The sequence below is a fragment of the Salmo trutta genome, chromosome 7 (genome assembly GCF_901001165.1).
Source record: "Salmo trutta chromosome 7, fSalTru1.1, whole genome shotgun sequence".
NCBI classification, from domain to species: Eukaryota; Metazoa; Chordata; class Actinopteri; order Salmoniformes; family Salmonidae; genus Salmo; species Salmo trutta.
Window position 1 is genome coordinate 20344199 of NC_042963.1, and position 26854 is coordinate 20371052.

General features: G+C 43.6%; 1 protein-coding gene across 14 annotated transcripts in view; it reads left to right on the forward strand.

Moving 5' to 3' along the window:
• Positions 1–26854, forward strand: part of ppip5k1b (diphosphoinositol pentakisphosphate kinase 1b) — a 64347-nt gene that overhangs the window by 26071 nt on the left and 11422 nt on the right. For 4 of the 14 annotated variants that reach the window (XM_029758306.1, XM_029758308.1, XM_029758309.1 and 1 more), the window contains exons 15-28: positions 2225–2350; positions 5141–5262; positions 5451–5633; positions 7777–7918; positions 8864–9087; positions 9546–9673; positions 12019–12142; positions 12386–12493; positions 12656–12772; positions 12846–12983; positions 16322–16424; positions 17992–18120; positions 20136–20198; positions 22730–22909. In XM_029758306.1, coding sequence (XP_029614166.1) covers positions 2225–2350; positions 5141–5262; positions 5451–5633; positions 7777–7918; positions 8864–9087; positions 9546–9673; positions 12019–12142; positions 12386–12493; positions 12656–12772; positions 12846–12983; positions 16322–16424; positions 17992–18120; positions 20136–20198; positions 22730–22909 — 1887 coding nt within the window. The remainder of the gene's footprint in view (positions 1–2224; positions 2351–5140; positions 5263–5450; positions 5634–7776; positions 7919–8863; positions 9088–9545; positions 9674–12018; positions 12143–12385; positions 12494–12655; positions 12773–12845; positions 12984–16321; positions 16425–17991; positions 18121–20135; positions 20199–22729; positions 22910–26854) is intronic. The other 10 variants (XM_029758311.1, XM_029758307.1, XM_029758314.1 and 7 more) reach the window with 7 other exon arrangements.

The window sequence follows — 26854 nt, forward strand, 5'->3', positions numbered from 1 at the left end:
CTGCAGCAAAGCACCCCCACAACATGATGCTGCCACCCCCGTGTTCTTTGGCTTGCAAGCCTCCCCATTTTTCCTCCAAACATAATGATGGTCATTATGGCAAACAGTTCTATTTTTGTTTCATCAGACCACAGGACATTTCTCCAAAAAGTACGGTATTTGGCCCTATGTGCAGTTGCAAACCGTAGTCTGGCTTTTTTATGGCGGTTTTGGAGCAGTGGCTTCTTCCTTGCTGAGCGGCCTTTCAGGTTATGTCGATATAGGACTCGTTTTACTGTGGATATAGATACTTTTGTACCTGTTTCCTCCAGCGTCTTCACAAGGTCCTTTGCTGTTCTGGTATTGATTTGCACTTTTCGCACCAAAGTACATTCGTCTCTAGGAGACAGAAAACGTCTCCTTCCTGGTCGGAATGACGGCTGCGTGGTCCCATGGAGTTTATACTTGCGTACTATTGTTTGTACAGATTAATGTGGTACCTTCAGGTGTTTGGAATTGCTCCAAAGGATGAACCAGACTTGTGGAAGTCTCCAATTATTTTTCTGAGGTCTTGGCTGATTTCTTTTGATTTTCCCATGATGTCAAGCAAAGAGGTACTGAGTTTAAAGGTAGGCCTTGAAATACATCCACAGGTACACCTCCAAATGACTCAAATGTTGTCAATTAGCCTATCAGAAGCTTCTAAAGCCATGACATCATTTTCTGGAATTTTCCAAACTGTTTAAAGGCACAGCCAACTTAATGTATGTAAACTTCTGACCCACTGGAATTGTTGTACAATGAATTATAAGTGAAATAATCTGTCTGTAAAAAAATTGTTGGCAAAATTACTTGTGTCATGCACAAAGTAGATGTCTTAACCAACTTGCCAAAACTATAGTTTGTTCACAAGAAATTTGTGGAGTTGTTGAAAAACACTTAGGTTGGAGTCATTAACTTGTATGTAAACTTCCGACTTCAACTGTATATAGAAAAGTATGTGGACACCCCATCAAATGAGTGGATATGGCAAATTAGACAACTGTTGCTGACAGGTGTTTAAAATCGAGCACACACCCACGCAATCTCCATAGACAAACATTGGCAGTAGAATGGCCTTATTGAAGAGCTCAGTGAATTTCAACGTTGCACCTTGATCCAGTAGGATGCCACTTTTCCAACAAGTCAGTTCGTCAAATTTCTGCCCTGCTAGAGCTGCCCCAGTCAACTAAGTGCTGTTATTGGGAAGTGGAAATGTCTAGGAGCAACAATGGCTCAGTCGTGAAGTGGTAAGCCGTACAAGCTCACAGAACAGGACCACTGAGGCTCGTAAAAATAGTTTTTCTTCACAAACTGCCTCTGGAAGCAACGTCAGCACAATAACTGTTAATCTGGAGCTTCGTGAAATGGGTTTCCATGGCCGATCTGCCGCACACAAGCCTAAGATGTGCAATGCCAAGCGTCGGCTGGAGTGATGTAAAGCTAGCCGCCATTGGACTCTGGAGCAATGGAAACGCGTTCTATGATGAATCGCGCTTCACCATCTGGCTGTCCAATGGAATTATCTGGGTTTGGCAGATGCCAGGAGAACGCTACCTGCCCCAATGCATAGCGCCAACTGTAAAGTTTGGAGGAGGAATAATGGTCTGGGTCTGTTTTTCATGGTTTGGGCTAGGCCGCTTAGTTCCAGTGAAGGGAAATATTAACGCTACGGCATGCAATGACATTCTAGACAATTCTGTGCATCCAACTTTGTGGCAATAGTTTGGGAAAGAACCTTTCCTGTTTTAGCATGACAATGCCCCCGTGCACAAATTGAGGTCCTGCTTTCTCGGTCGGTGGGGAAGAACTTGACTGGCCTGCACAGAGCCCTGACCTCAACCCCATCGAACACCTTTGGGATGAATTGGATCGCTGACTGCGAGCCAGGCCTAATTGCCCAACATTATTGCCCGACCTCACTAATTCTCTTGCGGCTGAATGGAAGCAAGTCCCCGCAGCAATGTTCCAACATCTAGTGGAAAGCCTTCCCAGAAGAGTGGAGGCTGTTATAGCAGCAAAGGTGGACCCAACTCCATATTAATGCCTATGATTTTGGAATGAGATGTTTGACGAGCAGGTGTCCACATACTTTTGGTCATGTAGTGTACTTTTGACATGCACGTGACCTTTCTGCTTTTTTTGTGATTTAACTGCAGGACCTAATGCAGGTGTGTGTGCGTGCATGTGTATTATTGTTGTACAGAAGGTCCGAAGGAGGGTCCGTCTCTGCTGCTGGTGTTGAAGTGGGGAGGGGAGCTGACCCCAGCAGGCAGAGTACAGGCTGAGGAGCTGGGGAGGGCTTTCCGCTGCATGTACCCTGGAGGACAAGGTACAGTACTCTACTACTGGACACACCACACCTCACCACTACACTGTACTGTATACTACTTCTATATACAGACCTAGGGCTAGATGGGAGTTTGTATGGGCACAATTTAGTCAAACCCAAATAATTTGAAATCAAAAGCACCTCTGTTTTCAATGTAAATCAATTCAACTACTGCTATAAAAAGCAGTTGAATTACATGTCGATAAAGCTGTAAAGTGATTGATAAGAAAATGTCTCTGCGTATTCTATCTGTCCCAACATACAGTAACACATTTATAGAGCCCCTAATTTCTCTTTGTGAAGTCACAAGGTCAGGAAAAACTCAGGACTTTACACAATGTCCCAAAGGCTAACTCCATGTGCTTAACTCAGTTTTTAGTAAATCATGAATTGAGGTCAATGGGAGATTTGTAAGTCTCAAATTATGCGTTCTGATCTGGTGAGGATTTGTCCCAGCATCACTTCTGCCTGCCTTTCTCATTGCTGAAGGGGGATCCAATCTCAAACAAAGACAAACATGTTCTTGGTGGACACACCTTTCTTTGCATTTGACATTTACACTCTGATTTCACCTCCAAAGGCTCTCTACCATGACCTCACGTGTTATTGTTCTTAACATACTGGGTGTCATTGACACGTTTTGTTTTAGGTTCAGTGGAAGAGTCCGATTTTCTGTATAAAAGCTTGTTGCTTTCTCTCTTCCTGAAAATGTCATATGGGCATTTTAGAAGATGCACTGTCTTGTAAAGATGATTGTTAATCACACTCAATTTCTAACAAAAATGAAACGCTAAGCACAAACAAACTGCAGGATTATTCAACATGGAATTTGCCAGGTCTTATTCATTAGTCAAGCAAAATCTTTGAGTCCAGATTGTGTTTAACACATAAGGATTTTTAAATATATTTTTTGTATTTTGAATTGTCACCAAATGTACAAGGGAGGTCCACTTTCCCCTTCCTGCCTAGTGTCATTTTCATACCCAGGTTTATTGTAATGTTCTAATCCCAAGGTACTGTAGTAACATCACTATATTTGCATTAGGCATTCCCTTCCCATGTATGCTTTCTAAATAATGTTTATACTACCTACACTAGACCATGCATGATGAAACTACTCTTCCAAGCAAAGCCCAGCAAACTAAGTGGAAAGTGACTTATTTTTAGATGACTATATGGCGGGCCGATTTGTATTTATTTATTTATATATATAAATATAATATAATTTTTTTCCATCTTCTTGCTATGCTTTTTAAAAATTATTTATATATATATATTTTTTGTACCAGGGCCTCCCGAGTGGCGCAGCGGTCTAAGGCACTGCATCGCTGGAGGCCTCACTACAGATCCGGGTTTGATCCCGGGCTGTGTCGCAGCCGGCCGCGACCGGGAGACCTATGAGGCGGCGCACAATTGGCACAGCGTCGTCCGGGTTAGGGGAGGGTTTGGCCGGCTGGGATGTCCTTGTCCCATCGCGCTCTAGCGACTCCTTGTGGCGGCCGGGCCCATGCACTCTGACTTCGGTCACCAGCTGTATGGCGTTTCCTCCGACACATTGGTGCGGCTGGCTTCCGGGGTTAAGCGAGCAGTGTGTCAAGAAGCAGTGCGGCTTGGCGGGGTTGTGTTTTGTCAGACGCACGGCTCTCGACCTTCGCCTCTCCCGAGTTCGTACAGGAGTTGCAGCGATGGGACAAGACTAACCACCAATTGGATACCACGAAATTGGGGAGAAAAATGGGTGAACATTACCACAAAAAAAACAAGGAGTGTTTAGAGTACGGTCTCCTAGTGTAATTTTTCTGTTAATTCTGCTCTTGTCTTCTTACCTCTTGCACTGTATACTAGAAGGTAGCCGCAGGCGCCTTGGCTTCGAGTCTCTTATTGGTAAGAAGGGTTTGGACTTTGCTCCCGCTGTTAACTGTCACGAATGGATACATTCAAACTGCATCGTCCTCATTACACTACTCACCCATTCCACTGGCTAACCTGGGAACCTTGGGAGGTTTGGGTTTTATCATAGGAACGATATGTCTTTTGCTGTAGGTTTGTGTGAAAGGGTCCTTTGAGGTGATCCGTCGATCCAAGGACGCAAAGTTGTTTAGTCATCTGCAAACGCAGTTTCATGACTCGGCAGGTTTTGAAGCCGTTCAGGGATTGCGGATCATCTCATACTAACAATGCTCTTGGCAATTCTCCATGGGTTGGAATTGTTTGTCTGAGAAAAGCCAGCAACCTAGCTTCGGTTTCACTTCCAAACGAAAACGAGCATGATAACTGAGTTGTTTAGTTAAGGATTTCGACCACATTCCATGTGTTTTTAACCATTTTTCTTCCCAGGTATGAGATGTGAAGGACTTGCTTTCCTTCCTTTTCAGGTGAACAGAATCTAGTTGACCGATATTTGTTTTATTTTATTTTTTAATTTTTTTTGTCACCAAATAACACTGTTTCCTCCCTCATCAACTGCAGATATATACTACCTATATGTTTTTGTGCACACACAGTCTGTGCTGTTGGGAGGAGCTATAAGAGGACGGGCTCATTGTAATGTCTGGAATGGAATTATTGGAACGGTATCAAACAGGTCAAACATATGGAACCCACATGTTTGACTCGTTCCCAATAATTCCATTCCAGACATTACAATGAGCCCATCCTCCTAGAACTTCTCTCACCAGCCTCTTCTGGCAGGCACCCTTTGTTCTCGCTCTCCCTTCCTCTGTGATGTCCTGTAAGCCTGATGTTCTTCTCTGTGTGTGTGTGTGTGTGTGTGTGTGTGTGACCCTGTAGGGGACTATGCCGGTTTCCCTGGCTGTGGTCTGCTTCGTTTACACAGTACCTACCGCCACGACCTCAAGATCTACGCTTCAGACGAAGGCCGCGTACAGATGACCGCTGCCGCTTTTGCGAAGGTATGTTTACAGTACTGTGTGTGATGCATGCTCACTGTATATGTAAGCCTGGTTCCTTTCGTTTGTGTTCAGTGTCAATACATCTCTCCCTTTGCATGTATGAACACTTTCTGTGAACAGAACATATTGTTCCGTGTGCGCGCGCGTGTGTGTGCACGTGTATATCTCATAGCTGTCTTATTGTGTAGGGTCTGCTGGCTCTGGAGGGGGAGCTGACTCCCATCCTGGTGCAGATGGTGAAGAGTGCCAACATGAATGGCATGCTGGACAGCGACAGTGAGTCTCTGACCGACTGCCAGCAGAGGGTGAAGGCACGCCTCCATGAGATCATGCAGAAAGACCAGGACTTCACTGAGGCAGACTACCAAAAGGTACAGTCTGTAGATTCCTTCATCGAGACCACTTCTACTGACCCAATCGTTGTTGGAAAGCCCTTTTTTTTAAATGGTTAACATTTAACTCAGGGTTCCCGAGTGGCGCACCGGGCTAAGGCATTGCATCTCAGTGTTGGACCAGCGTCGTCCGGGTTTGGCCGGGTGTAGGCTGTCATTGAAAATAACAATTTGTTCGTTAACTGACTTGCATAGTTAAATAAATAAAGGTTCAATTAAAAAAAAGGCTGCTGGTGTAATGGCTTAATAGTTATAATAAGCATGAATGAGCCAATATTATAATAATAATAATAATATGCATTCAACTAAGAATCATTATGAGATGCTCATGACTAGTATTTCAATACATTATACAGTAACTACATAATAATGTATTATAACTGCTGTTGTTAACCTCTCTAGGGGAGGTGGGACGAAATCTTCCCACACTATTCAACAGCCAGTGACAAATCAGAGCGCCAAATTTAAAACCACAAAATGTCATAATTCAAATATATACTATTTTACACCATTTTATAGATGCACTTCTCCTGAATCGAACCACGTTGTCCGATTTCCAAAAGGCTTTACAGCGAAAGCAAAACATTACATTATGTTAGGAGAGTACATAGACACAAAAAAACACACAGCCATTTCCAAGCAACTAGCATGCATCACAAATACCCAAAACACAGCTAAATGCAGCACTAACCTTTGATGATCTTCATCAGATGACACTCCTAGGACATTATGTTATACAATACATGCATGTTTTGTTCAATCAAGTTCATATTTATATCAAAAACCAGCTTTTTACATTAGCATGTGATGTTCAGAACTAGAAAACTTCTGGTGAATTTACTAAATTACTCACGATAAACGTTGACAAAATACATAACAATTATTTTAAGAATTCTAGATACAGAACTCCTTTATGCAATCGCTATGTCCGATTTTAAAATAGCTTTTCGGCGAAAGCACATTTTGCAATATTCTGAGTACATAGCTCGGCCATCACGGCTAGCTAATTTGACACCCACCAAGTTTGGGACAAACTAAACTCAGAATTACTATTAGAAAAATTGGATTACCTTTGCTGTTCTTCGTCAGAATGCACTCCCAGGACTTCCTACTTCAACAACAAATGTTGTTTTGGTTCCAAATAATCCATAGTTATATTCAAATAGCTCCGTTTTGTTCGTGCGTTCAGGTCACTATCCGAAGGGTGATGCGCGAGTGCATTTCGTGACAAAAAAATTCAAAATATTCCATTACCGTACTTAGAAGCATGTCAAACGCTGTTTAAAATCAATTTTTATGCGATTTTTCTCGTAAAATAGCGATAATATTCCAACCGGGCAACGTTGTATTCATTCAAAGGCTGAAAGAAAAAAATGGAGTTGTCTCATGACCGCGCATCTCCAGTCTCACTGTCCCCAGGCTGACCACTTACAAATTCTGCTGCTGTTCTTTGCCCAGAGACAGCAGACACCCCATTCCACTTTCTGGCGGCTTTAGAGAGACAATGGAAGCCTTAGAAAATGTCACGTTACAGCACAGATGCTGTATTTTTGATAGAGATGCAACAGAAGGACAACAAATTGTCAGACAGGGCACTTCCTGTATGGAATCTTCTCAGGTTTTGGCCTGCCATATGAGTTCTGTTATACTCACAGACACCATTCAAACAGTTTTAGAAACTTTAGATTGTTTTCTATCCAAATCTACTAATTATATGCATATTCTAGTTTCTGGGCAGGAGTAGTAACCAGATTAAATCGGGTACGTTTTTTTATCCGGCCGTGAAAATACTGCCCCCTATACCACAACAGGTTAAGTAAACTATGACCGAAATGGTCACCCGTTACACTCTTACACTGATGTGAGGCTCCATTGACAATTCCATCAACTTGAGCAGTCCTTAGTGTTTTTTTTTAATTTGATTGTTTTTAATCTACCATCCTGTTTCCTATCCATTCTTTACTGTACCGCCTTCAACTGATCATGCCATTGCTGTCAATCTCCAGAGTCTCACATAACATTTCAACACTACCTGTTATGGATACCAACACTGGCATTGCACAGTTCCATTAAGTTCTGCATGATTTGTACCACTGTAATAGCGTGTGACTATGTGCTGCAGCTGGCCCCTACAGGCAGCCCCTCTCTGGTCAACTCCATGAAGATCATAGGGAACCCAGTGAGGACGTGTGACCAGGTCTACGCCCTCATCCAGAGACTCACCTCCCAGATCCGCAAAAGGCTCGAGGACCCCAAATCTGCAGGTCTGTTCTCTGCCCAGCCTGCTTAGAATTGAATGGAATTGAAATACGTTATTGTCCAATATAAGACTTTTTGACCCATTCCTAATAGGTCAAAATGTAAACATTAGTGGAGATAGCTTTCCAGGTTTGAATTCACTGTTACATTTGCTACCAAAGAGCGGTGCGGTAGCTAACTAGCCAACTGTAAATAAGTTAATTGTTTTACCTCCATTAGATAGAGAAGTTACTTAGCTAGCTAGCTAAAGTTATTGACGGTTAGTTATCTACCACTCCTACACTCTTTTGCTAGCTATCGGAATGCCGTCGTGTCAAATATACCTCCAGAAATGACTAGGTGTCTCCAGTTTTGTTTACATTTTGCTAATGTGATATACACTGAACAGAAATATAAACAATACATGTGAAGGGTTGGTCCCATGTTTCATGAGCTGAAATATCAGATCCCAGAAATATAAAATCATATTTCTCTCAAATGTTATGCACAACTTTGTTTATCCCTGTTAGTGAGCATTTCTCCTTTGCCAAGAGAATCCATCCACCTGACAGTTGTGCCATATCAAGAAGATGATTTAACAGCATGATCATTACATAGGTGCACCTTGTGCTGGGGACAATAAAAGGCCAGTCTAAAATGTGCAGTTTTGTCACACAACACCTTTCCACAGATGTCTCAAGTTTTGAGGGAGCGTGGAATTGGCATGGTGACTGCAGGAATGTCCACCAGAGCTGTTGCCAGACAATTGAATGTACATCTCTCTACCATAAGCCGCCTCCAACATCGTTTTAGCTAGTTTTGCAGTACGTCCAACTGGCCTCACAACCGCAGACCACGTGTATGGTGTCATGTGGTCGAGCGGTTTGCTGATGTCAACGTAGTGTACAGAGTGCCCCTTGGTGGTGGGATTGTTTTTTTTTAATGTAAACTAAGTCCTTTCCTGTTCCCAGACCTGCAGCTGTACCACAGTGAGACCCTGGAGCTGATGCTGCAACGCTGGTCCAAGCTGGAAAGGGACTTCCGGAATAAGAGCGGCCGCTACGACATCAGTAAGATCCCAGACATCTACGACTGTGTGAAGTACGACACACAGCACAACTCCATGCTGGGCCTGGAGGACACATTGGAGCTGTTCAGGCTGTCCCGTGCCCTGGCCGACATCGTCATACCTCAGGTGAGGGGGGGAAGACGAATACCCACACGTTCACGTTTACCTGCGCAAACGGGGACTATGGCAGTTGTCTAGACCTAGTCTAGACCTAAGTGGGGAGCATGACTTCTGAACATTTCTTTGCTCCTGGTTGGATAGAGAAACGTGAACACACACAGAGGGAAGGATTTTTGACAAGCGTGTTACTTTAGACTCCCGTCCCCTCAGTCTCTGAGGATGATTATGGCTCAAGATGGTTCTTTCTTACTCCTTATCGTTTCCTTTTTTAAATGCGTAATGCCGACTAAGCTTACTCTGCTATCCCTTCAAGTACAGTAAGCCTGGCTATGAAATTACTGTTTTAGGAACCTGTCAGAAAATGATCAACCGAAGTAACATCTTTAAGTCGAAGCTTATTTAAAGGCCAAATAATTTCCTTAAAACATACCTTTGAGAATGCATATTTCTGTTTCTCTCTCCAGGAGTATGGCATCAATAAGCCAGAAAAGATGGACATTGCCCAGGCCTACTGCCTGCCCTTGATGAAGAAGATCCAGCTAGACCTGCAGAGGACCCACGAGGACGAGGCCGTCAACAAGCTGCACCCACTGTGAGTTGCAGTGCCACCTGTGACCACGGTCTGAGGCTCACTGCCACTGATCTAGGATCAGTTGTTATTATAGATACTCATCACTGTGCTGCAGTTGGTCCCACACTGTCTTTGTCCATTGTCCGAGCCCGAGTTCTTATTAGATCCCTGTTATAATGGGTGTGTTACCGCTTTACAAATAAATTTTTTTTAATTAGTCGGACGCAAAGGATTTACTGCTGCTCCTGGACCAGGCCTAAATCCCTGTCATTCGAATGAAGAGGAGACACTGATACAAGGGGTGCATATCTGGGTGCCTTGTAAGAATTAGTCTACGAGTGGGTAATCCGCCTCTACCATCCGTCCTATTGGCCAGTGTGCAATCATTGGAGAATAAACTGGATGAGCTCCGTTTGAGACTGTCCTATCAATGGGACATTAAAAACTATAATATCTTATGTTTCCCAGAAGAGGCCTGGCAGAAGAAGAGGCTAATGCAGGCAAACTTAAATCTGTTTTACCTAATTTCTACTAGCGTGTCACATGTGCAACCAGAGGGAAAAAAACTAGACCACCTTTACTCCACACACAGAGACTCGTACAAAGCTCTCCCTCGCCCTCCATTTGGCAAATCTGACCATAATTCTATCCTCCTGATTCCTGCTTACAAGCAATAATTTAAGCAGGAAGCACCAGTGACTCACTCAATACGCAAGTGGTCAGATGACGCAGATGCTAAACTACAGGACTGCTTTGCTTGCACAGACTGGAATATGTTCTGGGATTCTTCCGATGGCATTGAGGAGTATACCACATCAGTCACCGCTTCATCAATAAGTGCATTGATGACGCCGTCCCCACAGTGACCGTCCGTACATATCCCAGCCAGATTGTGTGATTAGGCTCTCTGTAGCCGATGGGAGTAAGACCTTTAAACAGGTCAACATTCACAAGGATGCAGGGCCAGACGGATTACCAGGACGTGTACTCCGAGCATGCGCTGACCAACTGGCAAGTGTCTAACTGAAATGCTCAACCTCTCCCAGACCGAGTCTGTAATGCCTACATGTTTCAAGCAGACCACCATAGTCCCTGTGCCCAAGAATGCCATGGTAACCTGCCTAAATGACTACCGACCTCACTCACGTCTGTAGCCATGAAGTGCTTTGAAAGGCTGGCGATGGCTCACAACACCATCATCCCATAAAACATAGACCCACTCCAATTCGCAGTGGGGTGCCAGGACAAAAACTTCTCCCTCAACGTGAGGAAGACAAAGGAGCCGATCGTGGACTACAGGAAAAAGAAGGCCGAGCATGCCCGCATTCACATCGACAGGGCTGTAGTGGTCCAACCACACCAAGCCAGTCGTAAAGAGTTCACATCAACGCCTATTCCCCCTCAGATCCTCAAAAAGTTCTACAGATGCACCATCGAGAGCATCCTGACTGGTTGCATCACCGCCTGGTATGGCAACTGCTTCGCATCCGCTACAGAGGGTAGTGCATACGGCCCAGTCCATCACTGGGGCCAAGCTTCCTGCCATCCAGGACCTCTATACCAGGCAGTGTCAGAAGAAGGCCCTAGTCATACACTTTTCTCTCTGGTACCGCAAGGCAAGCCGTACCGGAGCACCAAGTCTAGGTCAATAGAACAGTTAATCAAATGGCTACCCGCACTATTTGCATTGGACCCCTTTTTTACGCTGCTGCTACTCTGTCTATGCATAGTCACTTTACCCCTACCTACATATACATATGACCTCAATGTCCTCGACTAACACGTACCCCCGCTCATCGACTCCCTGTATATATCCTGGTTATTAATTTATTATGCTACTTTTCTTTACTTTAGTTTAATTAACATTTTCTTACTCTGCATTGTTGGTTAAGGGCTTGTAAGTAAGCATTTCACCGTATGTATTCGGCGAATGTGACGAATAAATACAATTTTATTTGATAGTTGAATATTTAAAAATTATTTCCAAATACATTTCAAATACCCCTAGGACCAAACACACCTGCGCTCAAATGCATGGAGTATTTAAATATTTGTATTTGAAAATACACTTATTTCCAAATATATATTCCAATATTCTACTTGTATTTTCTAATGAAATACTTACTTAAAAATGTATGTGAAAGTAATTGCAATAAATAGTATTTGAACCGCGATCGCCCTAGGAGCATTTCTTAAAACACCGTGTTGAGTAGTGAGTTCCACTTTCCTAGGTCCAGTTCTGGCTATGTACCACTACCACTGAGTGAGCCACTGTCCCAGGTTCAGTTTCTATCCAGTAAACCCTCCATTGAGGTGTGTCTCTAGAGCCCCCGTAAGTGATCACCCTTTGTCTTTCATTCCCTCTGGTGGTTCAGGTACTCGCGGGGGGTCATGTCTCCAGGGCGTCACGTCCGGACCCGCCTCTATTTCACCAGCGAGAGCCACGTCCACTCGCTGCTCAGCATCTTCCGCTACGGCGGACTACTGGATGTACGTTGTCACTGCAGGGGGGTTGTTAAAGTAGCCTGGTCCCAAATCTAGTTGGCATTATAATAGTGACAATGATCATAGCTTAGGAGTTGTCAAGATGGCACAAACAGATCTGGGGCCAGGTTAGTTGTTGTAAAGGGATAGTTCACTTAAAGTACCAATTGTGATACTAGACAAGGTCATGAATATTGCAGACTTTGTAGTTTTCTCTGGTTATGTCAAGTGTGTTTGTGTGTGTGACAGGAGGTGAAGGACCAGCAGTGGAAACAGGCCATGGATTACCTCAGTGCCGTCTCTGAACTCAACTACATGACTCAGATAGTCATCATGTTGTATGAAGATAACAACAAGGTCAGTTAGGCCTCTCTGTCCCTCTGTCCCTGAAGTATTACTACACCTGGTACTATTACTGTACCTTCCTGTTGGTATGTGTGTCTTCCACTCACTCCCTCTGTAGTATAGCATCATTGCTTATGTTTTGTGTTTCTGTGTGTGTGTGTGTGTGTTGAACAGGACCCTGGCTCAGAGGAGCGTTTCCACGTGGAGCTCCACTTCAGTCCCGGGGTGAAGAGCTGTGAGGACGAGGACAACGTCCCTATGGGCTTTGGCTTCCGCCCTGCCTCCGCTGAGGTCTGTGTGGTGTGTGTGTGTGTGTCTGTGTGTGTCCACAGCCCCCCTCATCGGTCTCTTTAATCCAATCCAGAACCAGGAGAAGCAGACCAACCAAGGCAGTCTGGAGGACCTATCACAGGACGAGCCTGACCGGGCCCTGCCTCTCTCTGAGCTAATCAGCATCAGAAGATCACCCATGATCCGTAACCGCAAGACTGGCTCCATGGAGGTACTTGATCAGGGCCAAATCAGTTATTGTGTCCCCTGTCCCAAATTTAGTGTATTCCACGTTTAGCGTGGTGTCTTTTGGTGCACAAAACGGAAAACAGTTTGAAATGGAAAATAAAAAATGTTTGTTTCTTATTGGATAAGTCTAGGTAGTTCCTACCTGTTTGAGTTAATACGAATAAACACAACCCAGGCACAGCTTTCATCTGTTCATATATTGTTTTGCTGGGATAGGCCTGTTTGAATCCAAACCCACGAAGAAAGAGACAAACTTTAATTTTCTAGTACTTTACTGAAATCCAATGCTTCTCAGGCTACATAGCATTTTAACGTTCTTTGTAGCCCGTCCCTATTAGTAGATTCTTAGTAAAGTAATGTGTCTGTGTTTTTACAAATGAATTAAGACCAGTTTTACCTCATTTCTATCAACATGTTAAATGTGCAACCAGAGGGAAAAGAACTCTGGACCACCTTTACTCCACACACAGAGATGCATACAAAGCTCTCCCTCACCCTCCATTTGGCAAATCTGACCATAATTCCATCCTCCTGGTTCCTGCTTACAAGCAAAAATTAAAGCATGAAGCACCAGTGACTAGATCAATAAAAAAGTGGTCAGATGAAGCAGATGCTAAGCTACCGGACTGTTTTGCTAGCACAGACTGGAATGTGTTCTGGGATTCCTCCAATGGCATTGAGGAGTACACCAGATCTGTCATTGGCTTCATCAATAAATGCATCAAAGACGTCATCCCCACAGTGACCGTATGTACATACCCCAACCAGAAACCATGGATTACAGGCAACATCCGCACTGAGCTAAAGGCTAGAGCTTCCGCTATCAAGGAGCGGGACTCTAACCCGGAGGATTATAAGAAATCCCGCTATGCCCTCCGACGAACCATCAAACAGGCAAAGCATCAGTACAGGACTAAGATCGAGTCGTACTACACCATCTCTGACGCTCGTCGAATGTGGCAGGGCCTGCAAACCATTAGACTACAAAGGGAAGCACGGCCGAGAGCTGCCCAGTGACACGAGCATACCAGACGAGCTAAACTATTTCTATGCTCACTTTGAGGCAAATAACACTGAATCATGCATGAGAGCACCAGTTGTACCGGAAGACTGTGTGATCACGCTCTCCGCAGCCGATGTGAGTAAGACCTTTAGACAGGTCAACATTCACAAGGCTGCAGGGCCAGACGGATTACCAGGACGTGTACTGCGAGCATGCGCTGACCAACTAGCAAGTGTCTTCACTGACATTTTCAACCTCTCCCTGTCCGAGTCTGTAATACCAACATGTTTTAAGCAGACCACCATAGTGCCTGTACCCAAGAACACTAAGGTAACCTGCCTAAATGACTACTGACCCGTAGCACTCACGTCTGTATCCATGAAGTGCTTCGAAAGGCTGGTCATGGCTCACATCAACACCATCATCCCAGAAACCCTGTTGTCATCTATGCATAGTCACTTTAATTAACTCTACCTACATGTACAGTTGAAGTAGGAAGTTTACATACACTTAGGTTGGAGTCATTAAAACTCGTTTTTCAACCACTCCACAAATGTCTTGTTTACAGACAGATTATTTCACTTATAATTCACTGTATCACAATTCCAGTGGGTCAGAAGTTTACATACATTAAGTTGACTGTGCCTTTAAACAGCTTGGAAAATTCCCGAAAATTATGTCATGGCTTTAGAAGCTTCTGATATGCTAATTGACATAATTTGAGTCAATTGGAGGTGTACCTGTGGATGTATTTCAAGGCCTACCTTCAAACTCAGTGCCACTTTGCTTGACATCATGGGAAAATCAAAAGAAATCGGCCGAAAAACTGTAGACCTCCGCAAGTCTGGTTCATCCTTGGGAGCAATTTCCAAACGCCTGAAGGTACCACGTTCATCTGTACAAACAATAGTACGCAAGTATAAACACCATGGGACCACGCAACCGTAATACCGCTCAGGAAGGAGATGCTTTCTGTCTCCTAGAGATGAATGTACTTTGGTGCGAAAAGTGCAAATCAATCCCAGAACAAGAGCAAAGGACCTTGTAAAGACGCTGGATGAAACAGGTACAAAAGTATCTATATCCACAGTAAAACGAGTCCTATAGCGACATAACCTGAAAGGCCGCTCCGCAAGGAAGAAGCCACTGCTCCAAAACCGCCATAAAAAAGCCAGACTACAGTTTGCAACTGCACATGGGGACAAAGATTGTACTTTTTGGAGAACTGTCCTCTGGTCTGATGAAAGAAAAATAGAACTGTTTGGCCATAATGACCATTGTTATGTTTGGAGGAAAAAGGGGGAGGCTTGCAAGCCAAAGAACACCATCCCAACCGTAAAGGACGTGGGTGGCAGCATCATGTTGTGGGGGCTCTTTGCTGCAGGAGGGACTGGTGCACTTCACAAAATAGATGGCATCACGAGGAAGGAAAATTATATAGATATATTGAAGCAACATCTCAAGGAAGTTAAAACTTGGTTGCAAATGGGTCTTAAAAATGGACAATGACCCCAAGCATACTTCCAAAGTTGTGTCAAAATGGCTTAAGGACAACAAAGTCAAGGTATTGGAGTGGCCATCACAAAGCCCTGACCTCAATCCTACAGAAAATGTGTGGGCAGAACTGAAAAATCATGTACGAGCAAGGTGGGCTACAAACCTGACTCAGTTACACCAGCTCTGTCAGGAGGAATGGGCCAAAATTCACCCAACTTATTGTTGGAAGCTTTTGGAAGGCTACCCAAAACGTTTGACCCAAGTTAGACAATTTAAAGGCAATGCTACCAAATACTAATTGAGTATGTAAACTTCTGACCCACTGGGAATATGATAAAATAAATAAATAAGCTGAAATAAATAATTCTCTCTACTATTATTCTGACCTAAGACAGGGAATTGTTACTAGGATAAAATGTTAGGAATTGTGAAAAACTGAGTTTAAATGTATTTGGCTAAGGTGTATGTAAACATCCGACTTCAACTGTACATCCTACCTTAACTAACCGGTGCCCCGCACAGTGACTCTGTATCGGCGCATCCCCCTGTATATATTGTTATTTTTTACTGCTCCTCTTTAATTACTTGTTACTTTTATCTCTTCTTATTTGTATTTTTTGAAACTGCTCTGTCGGTTAGGGGCTCGTAAGGAAGCGTTTCACTGTAAGGTCTACACCTGTTGTATTCGGCGCATGTGACTAATAACATTTGATTTGATGTCTCCATTAGTGACTGCTTGGTTATTTCGCTACCTGTCTAAGTGTCAGCTGTTTGTCTGTCTTGGTCTGTCGCACTGTGACAGTCTCCCTGTCCCCACCCAGGTCCTCTCCGAGACCTCCCCCGGCTCCTCCTCCAAGGGCGCCTCCTACCGCCTCTTCCCCTCCTGCTCGCGCCAGTCCCCTGAGATCAAACCGACTGGCCTAGGTGGGTATCTGGTTTCTGCCAACCACTGCTGCCACTGTCATATTTCTGCAACGCTGTCATCAGCACTCACTAATCTCTTTGGGTCATGTGAATGACCTCTCTCTGGGTCTCGCTCGCTCTCTCGTTCTCTGTCTCTTGTTCTGTTGCTCTCTCGCTCTCTCTCCGGCCCTCTCGTTCTCTCTCCCCCCTTTCTCTCTCTCTGTACCTTTTCTCTTTCCCTTTCTCTCTCTCGTTCTGTCTGTTTTGTCTCCCTGTTTGTCTCTTTCTCACGCTCTCCCTCGCTCCTTTTCTTCCTCTCTCTTTCTGATGGCTGCATAGCTGCCGTGACTCCATGGTGGTAGGTAGGTCCAGCAGCCAAAGCTCCCAAGCTTAGACTATGTAGGCCAGAGGTCAGTGGAGAGTCAGTGGAGAGAATGCATCTTAGACTGTGTCCCAAATGGCCCCCCTGTTCCCTTTATAGTGAGTGCACTACCGTGGGCCTGGTCAAAAGTACTGGACTATGTAGGGAATAGGGGGCCATTTGGGACGTAGCCTTAGAGCCCCACCACCAAGGACCTCTCCTGCCAATAGGGCTCTATATATGGGGGTCTGGGCCCTGGATGCTATTCCAGTCTGTCTCTATTTACATGAATCTGTCAAGAGAAGCAAGGAATCTTCCACAAGTTGATTCAATATAACCGCAGATACAATTAGTCCCCCGTGCGTGGATTTGGAGGTGCTTGTTACCCCCGGCCACTTTCTAACATAGTGATATTCACACCTTACTAAGCCTTTATAAAACAAATAAAAGTGTGCAATGGATGCATCAAAAAAACAATGGCTGGAAAAAAACATGTTTTCTCATTGATGTGAACTTGGGCTGAGAGGTTGGTTTGACTCGTGCATGTGTTTTCCGCTGCTTTTCCATACTCGTACTGTATGCACCAAGCTTGTTCAATTATGTCAACCCGTTTTGAAATGACCATTCAAATGTTGTCGCTGTCCCTGCATCCCACCAAACCATCGATTCCAGCACAGCTCACTTTAGACCAGAATAAAGGAAAGATGAAGCCGCATTCTTATTCTGCTGTGACTATTTCTATGCCAACTGCTTTAGGAATTGAACAGATGGTTATAGAAAACCTATGTTATTTGTGACAATAGCAATGTTTCTGTCCCCACAGTCCTTGACTACTTTGTTATATTAGGTTCTCATGAGTCTCGTATTGTATTGCATTGTATTCACACTAAAAAGCCCTCTTATTTCTTAAATCCATGTCATCCTTTGTCTGTGGTCCTACCAGTTGTTGATATAAGTGTAAAGCCCTTAGGCAGTCTCCTATCCCGGGAGACCTTAAGGAGAGGCCTTAACTATTTTTCTTTTAGGAGGGGTTAGGGGCCCTGTGTTAGGAGTGGTCTCTGTTTGTGTGCTCCACTCTATTCATAAACACACACAGGCGCACACACACACACACCCTTTAGCAACTCTGAACTGCTCTTATTAAGAACAGCATGGTGTGCAATGAGTACTAACCCCCCCATCCCCCATTCCCCTCCTCTCTCCCACCTCGCGGTTCTTCCACAACAGGGTCCCTGTGCTCGGGCCTCTTCAGTGCCTCTGTCCTGGGGGTGTCCTCTAGCGCCCCCAACCTGCGGGACTACGTCCGCACCCACCACCGCAAACCCCCCTTGTCCCCCGGTTTGCCTTTTGGAGATGGTACGTCCCTTCCTCTATCCATCTCTGTCTCTATCAACCGCTATCTAACTCCTGTCTTTTCACATGGCCGCTGAAAATGCCGTACATGGTGTCCGTAAAAAAAACAAAAAAACTTCAAAATGTCAAATGTCCGCCATATCTGCCATTTTAGTTCCTGCTCAAACACTCTTGTCTCTCCTTCCCAACCTTAGTGGACAAGAAGTTATTTGATCACCCAAATTATCCAAGAGCCCTCCTCTCCCCCCTCTATCCTTCTGCCTCTAGAACAATCCTCTGCTTGAGTGATTTCTCCCCCCCCCCCCCCCCCCCCCCCCAACAGCATGAGCAGTGACCACAATTGTGATTATATGCTAAGAATGTAGGTTTTATACATTGCATGGATTGGTATTGGATTGCGCACAATCAAATGTGTTACTCATGACCAGTAATCCTGCTTCTCCTAATCAAAGCAACATGGCCTTTGATTAAATGACATAACCGGTGTGTGATTAGGTTGCTAAGTAAATCTCGTCTATACAATCGTATATATTCTGTATCAGTGTGCATGTCATAACTAGGGGGTAAAAAGATTTGTTAATCAACAGGGAATTTTCTAATCTGTCTTGAGATCCATTAATCCATCTTTGCATAATTCCCACTTGCATACCACAATTTCCTGACTCACTATAGAGGGAAATGGTGAGTTGACTATTATTATAGCCACCAGGGGGGCCTCATATAAATTGAACTCTGATTCTCGCAAATGTTTTAATCAGGGCATATGGCTTGGAATGTTGGCGCACAAAGACTGGCTTAATTCAAAAGCTGACACCTACCTCTTGTCATCGAGTCAGATCAGCCAGCACCCTGATAGTAACTGTACAGTATGTAATATGAAGAACAAATGACCTGCCACCTGCATGTGAAGAGGAACGATTGTTCCACTGCGGATTGAATTGAAGTGCCCGTTTTGTCCAATGGGTGTCACTGTGCACTTTGTTTTCACCGTATACTTGATATTAGGTTACTTTACGAAATGGTCGCTTTAATATTATGCTTGAACATGTTACATCTTTTGCTTGTATGAGACTAGAGATGTGGGGGGTTTAGAATAACACCAAGGCTTTTCTCTGGTGATGGGGGTTTTGTCTCTGTGTTTGTGTGTTTTTGCAGTCTCTCTCTCACTCACTCACTCACTCACTCACTCATATAATGCTGGCCAAAGGCACTGGTACGTTGCAAGGACAAATGAGCAAGGATTGTGTTTACAGTCACAGCTCTCAAATCCAGATGGTTACACTATTTTAATATAGGTTGTTGTTAAATCTCAGTTACCATCACTGGATGTTTCCTTTCCAGATAATTTTATCGTAGCATATTCTTTATAGAGAATAGACTCAAAAGACTGTTCCAGAAAGATTGAAGATTTAAGTACATTTTAGGCTATTTGTGACTTCCGCAAATGCCCACTTCACCAGTGCCAAATGTCAGTCCTCTGTCTCCATTCAAAACAACCACAATTGAGTTATCATTCACTTTTTCATCCCATCCACATTCTCCATTGTTCCTTCATTACCCCTTCTTCCATGCTGCCTTCCCATGCTGCATATCACTCACCACACACAGGCACATCAATACCGTACATAGCTGCAGCATTATAGAGGGGACCTACTTGGGCTCCCGATTGGCACAGCATTCTAAGGCACTGCATCTCGGTGCTAGAGGCGTCACTACAGAGCCTGGTTTGATTCCAGGCTGTATCACAACCGGCCGTGATTGGGAGTCCCATAGGGCGGCGCACAATTGGCCCAGCGTCGTTAGGGTTTGGCCGGTGTAGGCCGGTGTAGGCCGTCATTGTAAATAAGAATTTGTTCTTAACTGACTTGCCTAGTTAAATAAAAAAATGTATTTGTTTAAAGACACATGGGGGTCAGGAAAACACACACGTAGGTACATATGCACTCACACTAGATACAGGCATGTGTACAGGTAGCATGTATCCCCAGTAACGCCAGTTACCCTTCTTATTTCCTCAGAGCTGTTCTCTATGCCGGCAGTAAAGAGATTTTCTGTGTCGTTTGCCAGGCATCCGACTAACGGTATGTCTGCCTTTTTTTCAAGTATACCTCGCCACTCCTTAGTTTCCCTTTTATCTTGCATGTCTTTTGGGGAAACTATTTGTGTTTGAAATTGGCTGCGTAATGACATCATAATATCAAGATCTCCATTTCTCTGAGTTTCTACTTCACAAGACGTCCTGTCTCCATCTGTTTGGTTTTGACGTTCATTCTTAACAACGTCTGTGATTACCGGCCTCTACACTGCATTTATCTGTTAATATATGTCTCTCTGACCCACCATTTTCCTACAGGATGGAAATACACAGAGTGTACAAAACATTAGGAACTTCTTCCTAATATTGAGTTGCACCCCCTTTTGCCCTCGAACAGCCTCAGTTTGTCGGGGCATGGACTCTACAAGGTGTCGAAAGCGTTCCACAGGGATGCTGGCCTGTGTTGACTCCGATGCTTTCCCCAGTTGTCAAGTTGGTTGGATGTCCTTTGGGTGATGGACCATTCTTTATACACACGGGAAACTGTTGAGTGTGAAACCCAGCAGCGTTGCGGTTCTTGACACAAACCGGTGGCCTCAAGCACCAACTACCATATCCCCGTTCAAAGGCACTTAAATCTTTTGTCTTGCCCATTCACCCTTCTAAATGGCACACATACACAATCCATGTCTCAACACTTAAAAAAGTCCTTTGTTAACCTGTCTCTTCCCCTTCATCTACTGCGATTGAAGTGGATTTAACAAGTGACGTCAATAAGGGATCATAGCTTTTCACCTGGTCGGTCTATGTCATGGAAAGAGCATGTTTCGTACACTCAGTATTTGTATATGGAATATATCCCCTCTGATATATCGCCATGTGTTGCTGTGTATACATATTACTTATCCTCACATGCTCCTATTTGTTCATTCAAACCCATTCTCTGGAGAGATGATTAGCCCCTACACCATTCAAGTCTACTTTTAGATTCGGATAACCGGTGTTTAAAGCTAATGAATAGCCTTCAAAAAAACTACTTTTTACTCATGAAATGACTGTCAAATCTCTTGTTCGACTCGTGATAGACCTTTCAGTTTGACCCAATGAAAACGGAGTTTGTGCTAAACATACTGAATAATAGCATCCAACGATGGGTAATGGAGGAAAGGGTTGAGTCTATTCCTTTCATTTTAATTCATGTTTTGGCGATCAAACGTGGCTGTACCACTTGGTGATTGACAGAAAGGGCATTCACATTACAACGTTCTGTGGAAGAGATATTGCCGTATATGTGTTGCTTTATGTGTCCACGTCACTTAATCACCGAAAACTTCTGTTATCAAGAATGCCCATCCGGGGGGGCATAGCAGTATTGAGTCCGAATAGCAGTATTGCAGTATTGTATGTCATCCAAGTGCTTGGAATCATCTGACTACAAGGAGCAGATGGACTATGCATAGCCTCCGTAATTGAGACATTCCACACATGGTTTCTGTGTTGACAGAGATTTGCGTGGACTTCTGCTGGTACTCACTGCGATGGTTATGTTGATCAGTGTTTTTATATGAGGCCCTAAACAGTGCAGCCCATGCAGTATGTAGAAAGGTGGGTTGGATACAGTACGGTCTGGACCTGCGTCACGTATGAAGTATATGAATAAAGCTATATAAACTGGCAGTACTTAAAGAGAGGTGGGGTGGATAAATGGCTTTTCTTTGTCTTTGGTCTGATTCTTTATGTTTTTAAGCGGGCGCTAACAGGGATTTCCCGTTACTGAAGCACAGTAATTCTTCTATTCATCCGACCTACAGTGCTCAGCAGACCTCATTCATGTAACCAACCCACTCCATCTGCCCATTAACACCTGTTGCCTTTGTTCTGACCTCTAAGTTAGACATCTAAGTTAGACATCCACAGTCACGCGATACTGTGTTGCCATGAATGATGCATGAGATCAAAGGAACTATTTGAGATTGACATTGGGCTAATCTTTATCTCAGGTAGATATCGTTACGTCTGTTCAATTTTTTTACAGTATTTCTGAGGCGATTATAGGTACTACACTCATAGGGTCTTTGCATGTGTTCCCATTTTCTATGATCTCCATTCCCCTTTGAGATAAAAGTGACGTTTTTTTTTATTACACATGAAAACATTGATGCCTTGTTTTGTAGTTCAGTGTTTTCTTGAAAGAAAGCATCGCCCTTTGATCTTCTACACTCCTAAGACAGGTGTGGTGTTGGGGGGGAGTATTGTGACTACTGGTAATTCGTGGAGAGGAAAGAGGCGTTATGACTGACATGCCTGTAAGCATTTCTACCATTTTTAGGCTTCGAATATGCATTACCCCCGTGAATATCAGATGGTGAGAATTGTAGCTCTGGACAGTTGTGTTTCCTTTCTCCATATGTCAGTTGAGTGGATGAGCCTGGGACCTGTAGCCTTGTTTCTTTTGAATGAAAACGAGTGCCTGCCCCTTTAGCATTATGCACATGCTGGCCCACCTACAGCCTTTTTTTTTTTTTTTTGCTCCTCTTCCACTGTGCTCTCTTCCTCGCTCTGCCTCTTCTTCCTCAGAGCCCCTAGACGAGCATCTTGTAGCCCAGCTGCTGAAGGGGCTCGTCACTGACCCGGCCCTCCTGTGTTGCCCCTCTCTGGACAGGGCCATGGCCCACCACCTGCACCAGTGCCCCTACCATCTGCGCCTCCTCAGGAACTGGCTGGTGTCCGGCCAAGACCTCCCCGAGTGCCTCCACGGTCAGCCCTCTGTAGACCTCCCGTGTCCTCCCCTCCATCCCTTCATGCAGTGCTGGGGTGCTGCCAATGCAGGCTTGTTGTTTTGCTTTTCCCTCTCCCTACTTTTTTTTTTCCCCGTCTCTTCTATCTTCATTCGTTTTTTTTTTTGTCTAACTCGGTATCACTGTCTGAGTATGGCATCAGTCTAATTTGTTGCCCTATTCCTTCCGTGTCTGTCTCTTAACCAGTCTCTTGCTCTGTCTATCTGCATGCCTGCCAGAAAATGCAGCAGTGGCAACTATAAAGGGAGTGTTCATTCTCCTATCGATGGATCGATACCCCTTACTCATTTTGCTGCTGAGGCTTTTCATCCAAAAGGATCTTTTGCCAGCTTTCATTTCATTTTGAGATCTTTTTATCAGGCTTGACAGAAAAAGAAAAGGCAATCCTAAGGCACAGTGGCTGCTATACCTGATGCCGTATTCTGTGCAGCCCCTGCTCTGGAAACTGCACGACAACCAGCACTGCCTCTGCATGTTGGCAAGTCTACATGGCTTTAATATTGAATGACCATGGACAAACCTCTTCTTCTAAAAGGGTTTCCGCTGCTGAGTGAAGTGCATTGCATGCTACCCCCTAGGTTGGGGGAACACAGCAAACACTATGAACAGGTGGGGATGAATGGGAAATGGCACAAATAACTATTGTACAGTCCTTTTGGGACTGCTGGCTGTCAAGATTGCTGCTTCAGATATACTTAATTGGAATGATGGTGACACTGCACTATGGGAGGTCCTGACTGGGTACCATTTGAGAATCCATTAATGATATGTTGGTCTTTTGACAAAATTTAAGATCTGTCTGTGGTGAATATCTAGGTCATTAGCTAATTAAGCGGTGGTCTGTCAGTAAACTACCGATTTCAGGGGAGTTTCTGGAGCATGAATTGATGTCCCCCTTTTGTGCCTACGCATCCCCCCTTGAGAGTATTAGACATCAGCCCAGAGCTCTGTAGCTGTACAGGAAATCACTTGAGTTATTTTAGGAAGTACTTCATACTGTATTACTATTCTCTTGCGAGACTTGGAAGAGAATGATACCCCATTTACATGTAATTGACTGGGCACACATGAATTGTCAGCCTGACGTTTTCTCTCCAACTTTTATTTTGATCTCCCTCCTCCCTACCACTAGTCCAAGTGCCACCCACACAAAAAAGCCTTCAGAAATGGCATTTTGTGACCCAGGAAACAAAACGGCAAAGTTTCAACATCATTATGTAGATAGTGAATATGAACACTGAGTGGTAGCAACATATGAGGTTGCCATGTTACACCTTCGTTACAATTGTTACACACGTTCTGTTGGCCATGCTTGCAGAAAGCAACGTACAGTGCCTTCAGAAAGTATTCATACCCCTTGACTTATTCCACATTTTGTAGTTACAGCCTGAATTCAAAATGGATTACAATGTTTTTTTTTCTCTCACCTGTCTACACACAATACCCCATAATGATAAAGTGAAAACATGTTTTAGGTTTTTTACAAAAGTATTGAAGAAAATAAAATGCGTATCTCATTTATATAAGTATTCACAACCCTTTGCTATGACACCTCAAGTGGAAAGACAAGGGAAAGGGGAATTTCTTGATTTCACTACAACTTGATTGGAGTCCACCTGTGGCCAATTCATTTGTTTGGACATGATTTAGAAAGAAACACAACTGTCTTTTTAAGATCCCACAGTTGACAGTGCATGTCAGAGCAGAAACTATACCATGAAGTCGAAGGAACAGTACGTAGAGCTCCAAGATGTATGCCTCATCACAATTCTATCTGGGGAAGGGTATAAAACTATTTATAGAGTGTTGAAAGTTTCCAAGAGCACCGTGGTCTCCATCATTGGGAAATTTAAAAATATACATATATATATATATCGGACTTCCTAGAGCTAGCCGTCCGGGCAAGAAGGACCATTTGAAAATCTGTGGAAAGACTTGAAGATTGCTGTTCACCGCTGCTGCTCATCTAACTTAACATAGCTTGAGAACATCTGCAAGGAAGAATGGGAGAAAATCCCCAAATTCAGATGTGCAAAGCTGATACAGACACCCAAAATGACTCAAAGCTTTAATAACCTCCAAAGGTGCTTCTTCAAGTATTCACACCCCTTGGGCAATATGTTAGGTAAATGAGATTTCTGTATTTCATTTTCAATAAATTTGGCAATATTTCAAAATGTTTTCATTATGGGGTATTGTGTGTAAATGGGTGAGAAAAATATTTGTAATACATTTTGAATTCAGGCTGTAACACAACATTTTGAATAAGTCAAGTCAGACCAAAAGAATCCCAAAATAATACGAGGCTATTGAAAGGTGCTCTGGATTGTTTAAAGATGCCAAACCAGCTATTTTTATAGCTGTCGGGAACTTGAATTCTTTGAGAGTTGTCAGCTAGCAAATGATGTTGTCTTTTGTTTGGCTAGCAGGCAAAAGCAATGATGGCCTTTGAAAGCTAAATACAGCTGCCAAAATGTCTTATGTTAACTGAGAGAACCACCATACATGGTTAAAACATGGATCAGTGAAAGACCTGTAACCAGGGTTGGGTAGGTTACTTTCGAAATGTAATCTGTTAAGTTACTAGTTACCTGCCACATTGTAATCAGTAACGTAACTTTTGGATTGCCCAAACTCAGTAGCGTAGTCTGATTACATTCAGTTACTTTTAGATTACTTCCCCCTTAAGAGGCGTTAGAAGAAAATAAAAATGTGTGTTACCAATTGAACCACATCGATTGCAGGATAAGTCGATGTTAAAGTTTACGTAGCTGCCATATGGATGTTTGACTTCCTCTAACCCATTGCGTTCTACTAAATATAATACGATTAAATTATATCTTTACATTAAAAACCAAAGTTTATCAGAATTACAGTCGTTCCAATAAATGTTATTCCCTTTGCCCTTCAAGAATAGGACTTGGAAGTATAGATTAGCCAAATTGTTTTCTCTGAGCATAACCCCAAAACTAAGGACTTATTAGCCAGCCCTACTCTGTTTATGATTTTGTTGTCATGGATGACTGATTGGGCTCATTGATTCGAGTTGAAAAATAAATGCTGCGCTCTTGGAATGGCATGCTTTGAGCACTACTGAAAAGTGCTATTTACATGTGTGAAATGAATGCCATATGCTGCATTTGCTATAAGCCTATTGTTTAACTGTTTTAAAGGGCAAACCCACAGATAAAACGGTTGCCCCGCCTCTGTTTTGGTGAAAAGCTGAGGGATGGATGTGCCTGGAGAAATGTAGTCACTCTCAGATTAATAGACAGAGCAGTAGATGCAAGGACTGAGCATCCATGATAACATGGTTAAAACAATCATTTTGATATGAGGCTATACAGTGTTAGTTAACATTTACAATGTTTCCCAACATTGGAGTAAAACAAGCTTATACTTGGGTTCTCATGGAGTGTGACAGTTGAACTCATGAGGTGTTTATAAAGATATGTTTGAAGAATCAATGGAAGTATAAACCCTTTTTCAGGACCCTGTCTTTCAAAGATAATTCATAAAAATCCAAGTAACTAAACAGATCTTCATTGTAAAGGGTTTAAATACTGTTTCCCATGCTTGTTCAATGAACCATAAACAATTAATTAACATGCACCTGTGGAACAGTCGTTAAGACACTGACAGCTTACAGACGGTAGGCAATTAAGGTCACAGTTATGAAAATTTAGGACACTAAAGAGGCTTTTCTACTGACTCTGAATAACACCAAAAGAAAGATGCCCAGGGTCCCTGCTCATCTGCGTGAACGTGCCTTAGGCATGCTGCAAGGAGGCATGAGGACTGCAGATGTGGCCAGGGCAAGAAATTGCAATGTCCGTACTGTGAGACGCCTAAGACAGCGCTACAGGGAGACAGAACGGACAGCTGATTGTCCTCGCAGTGGCAG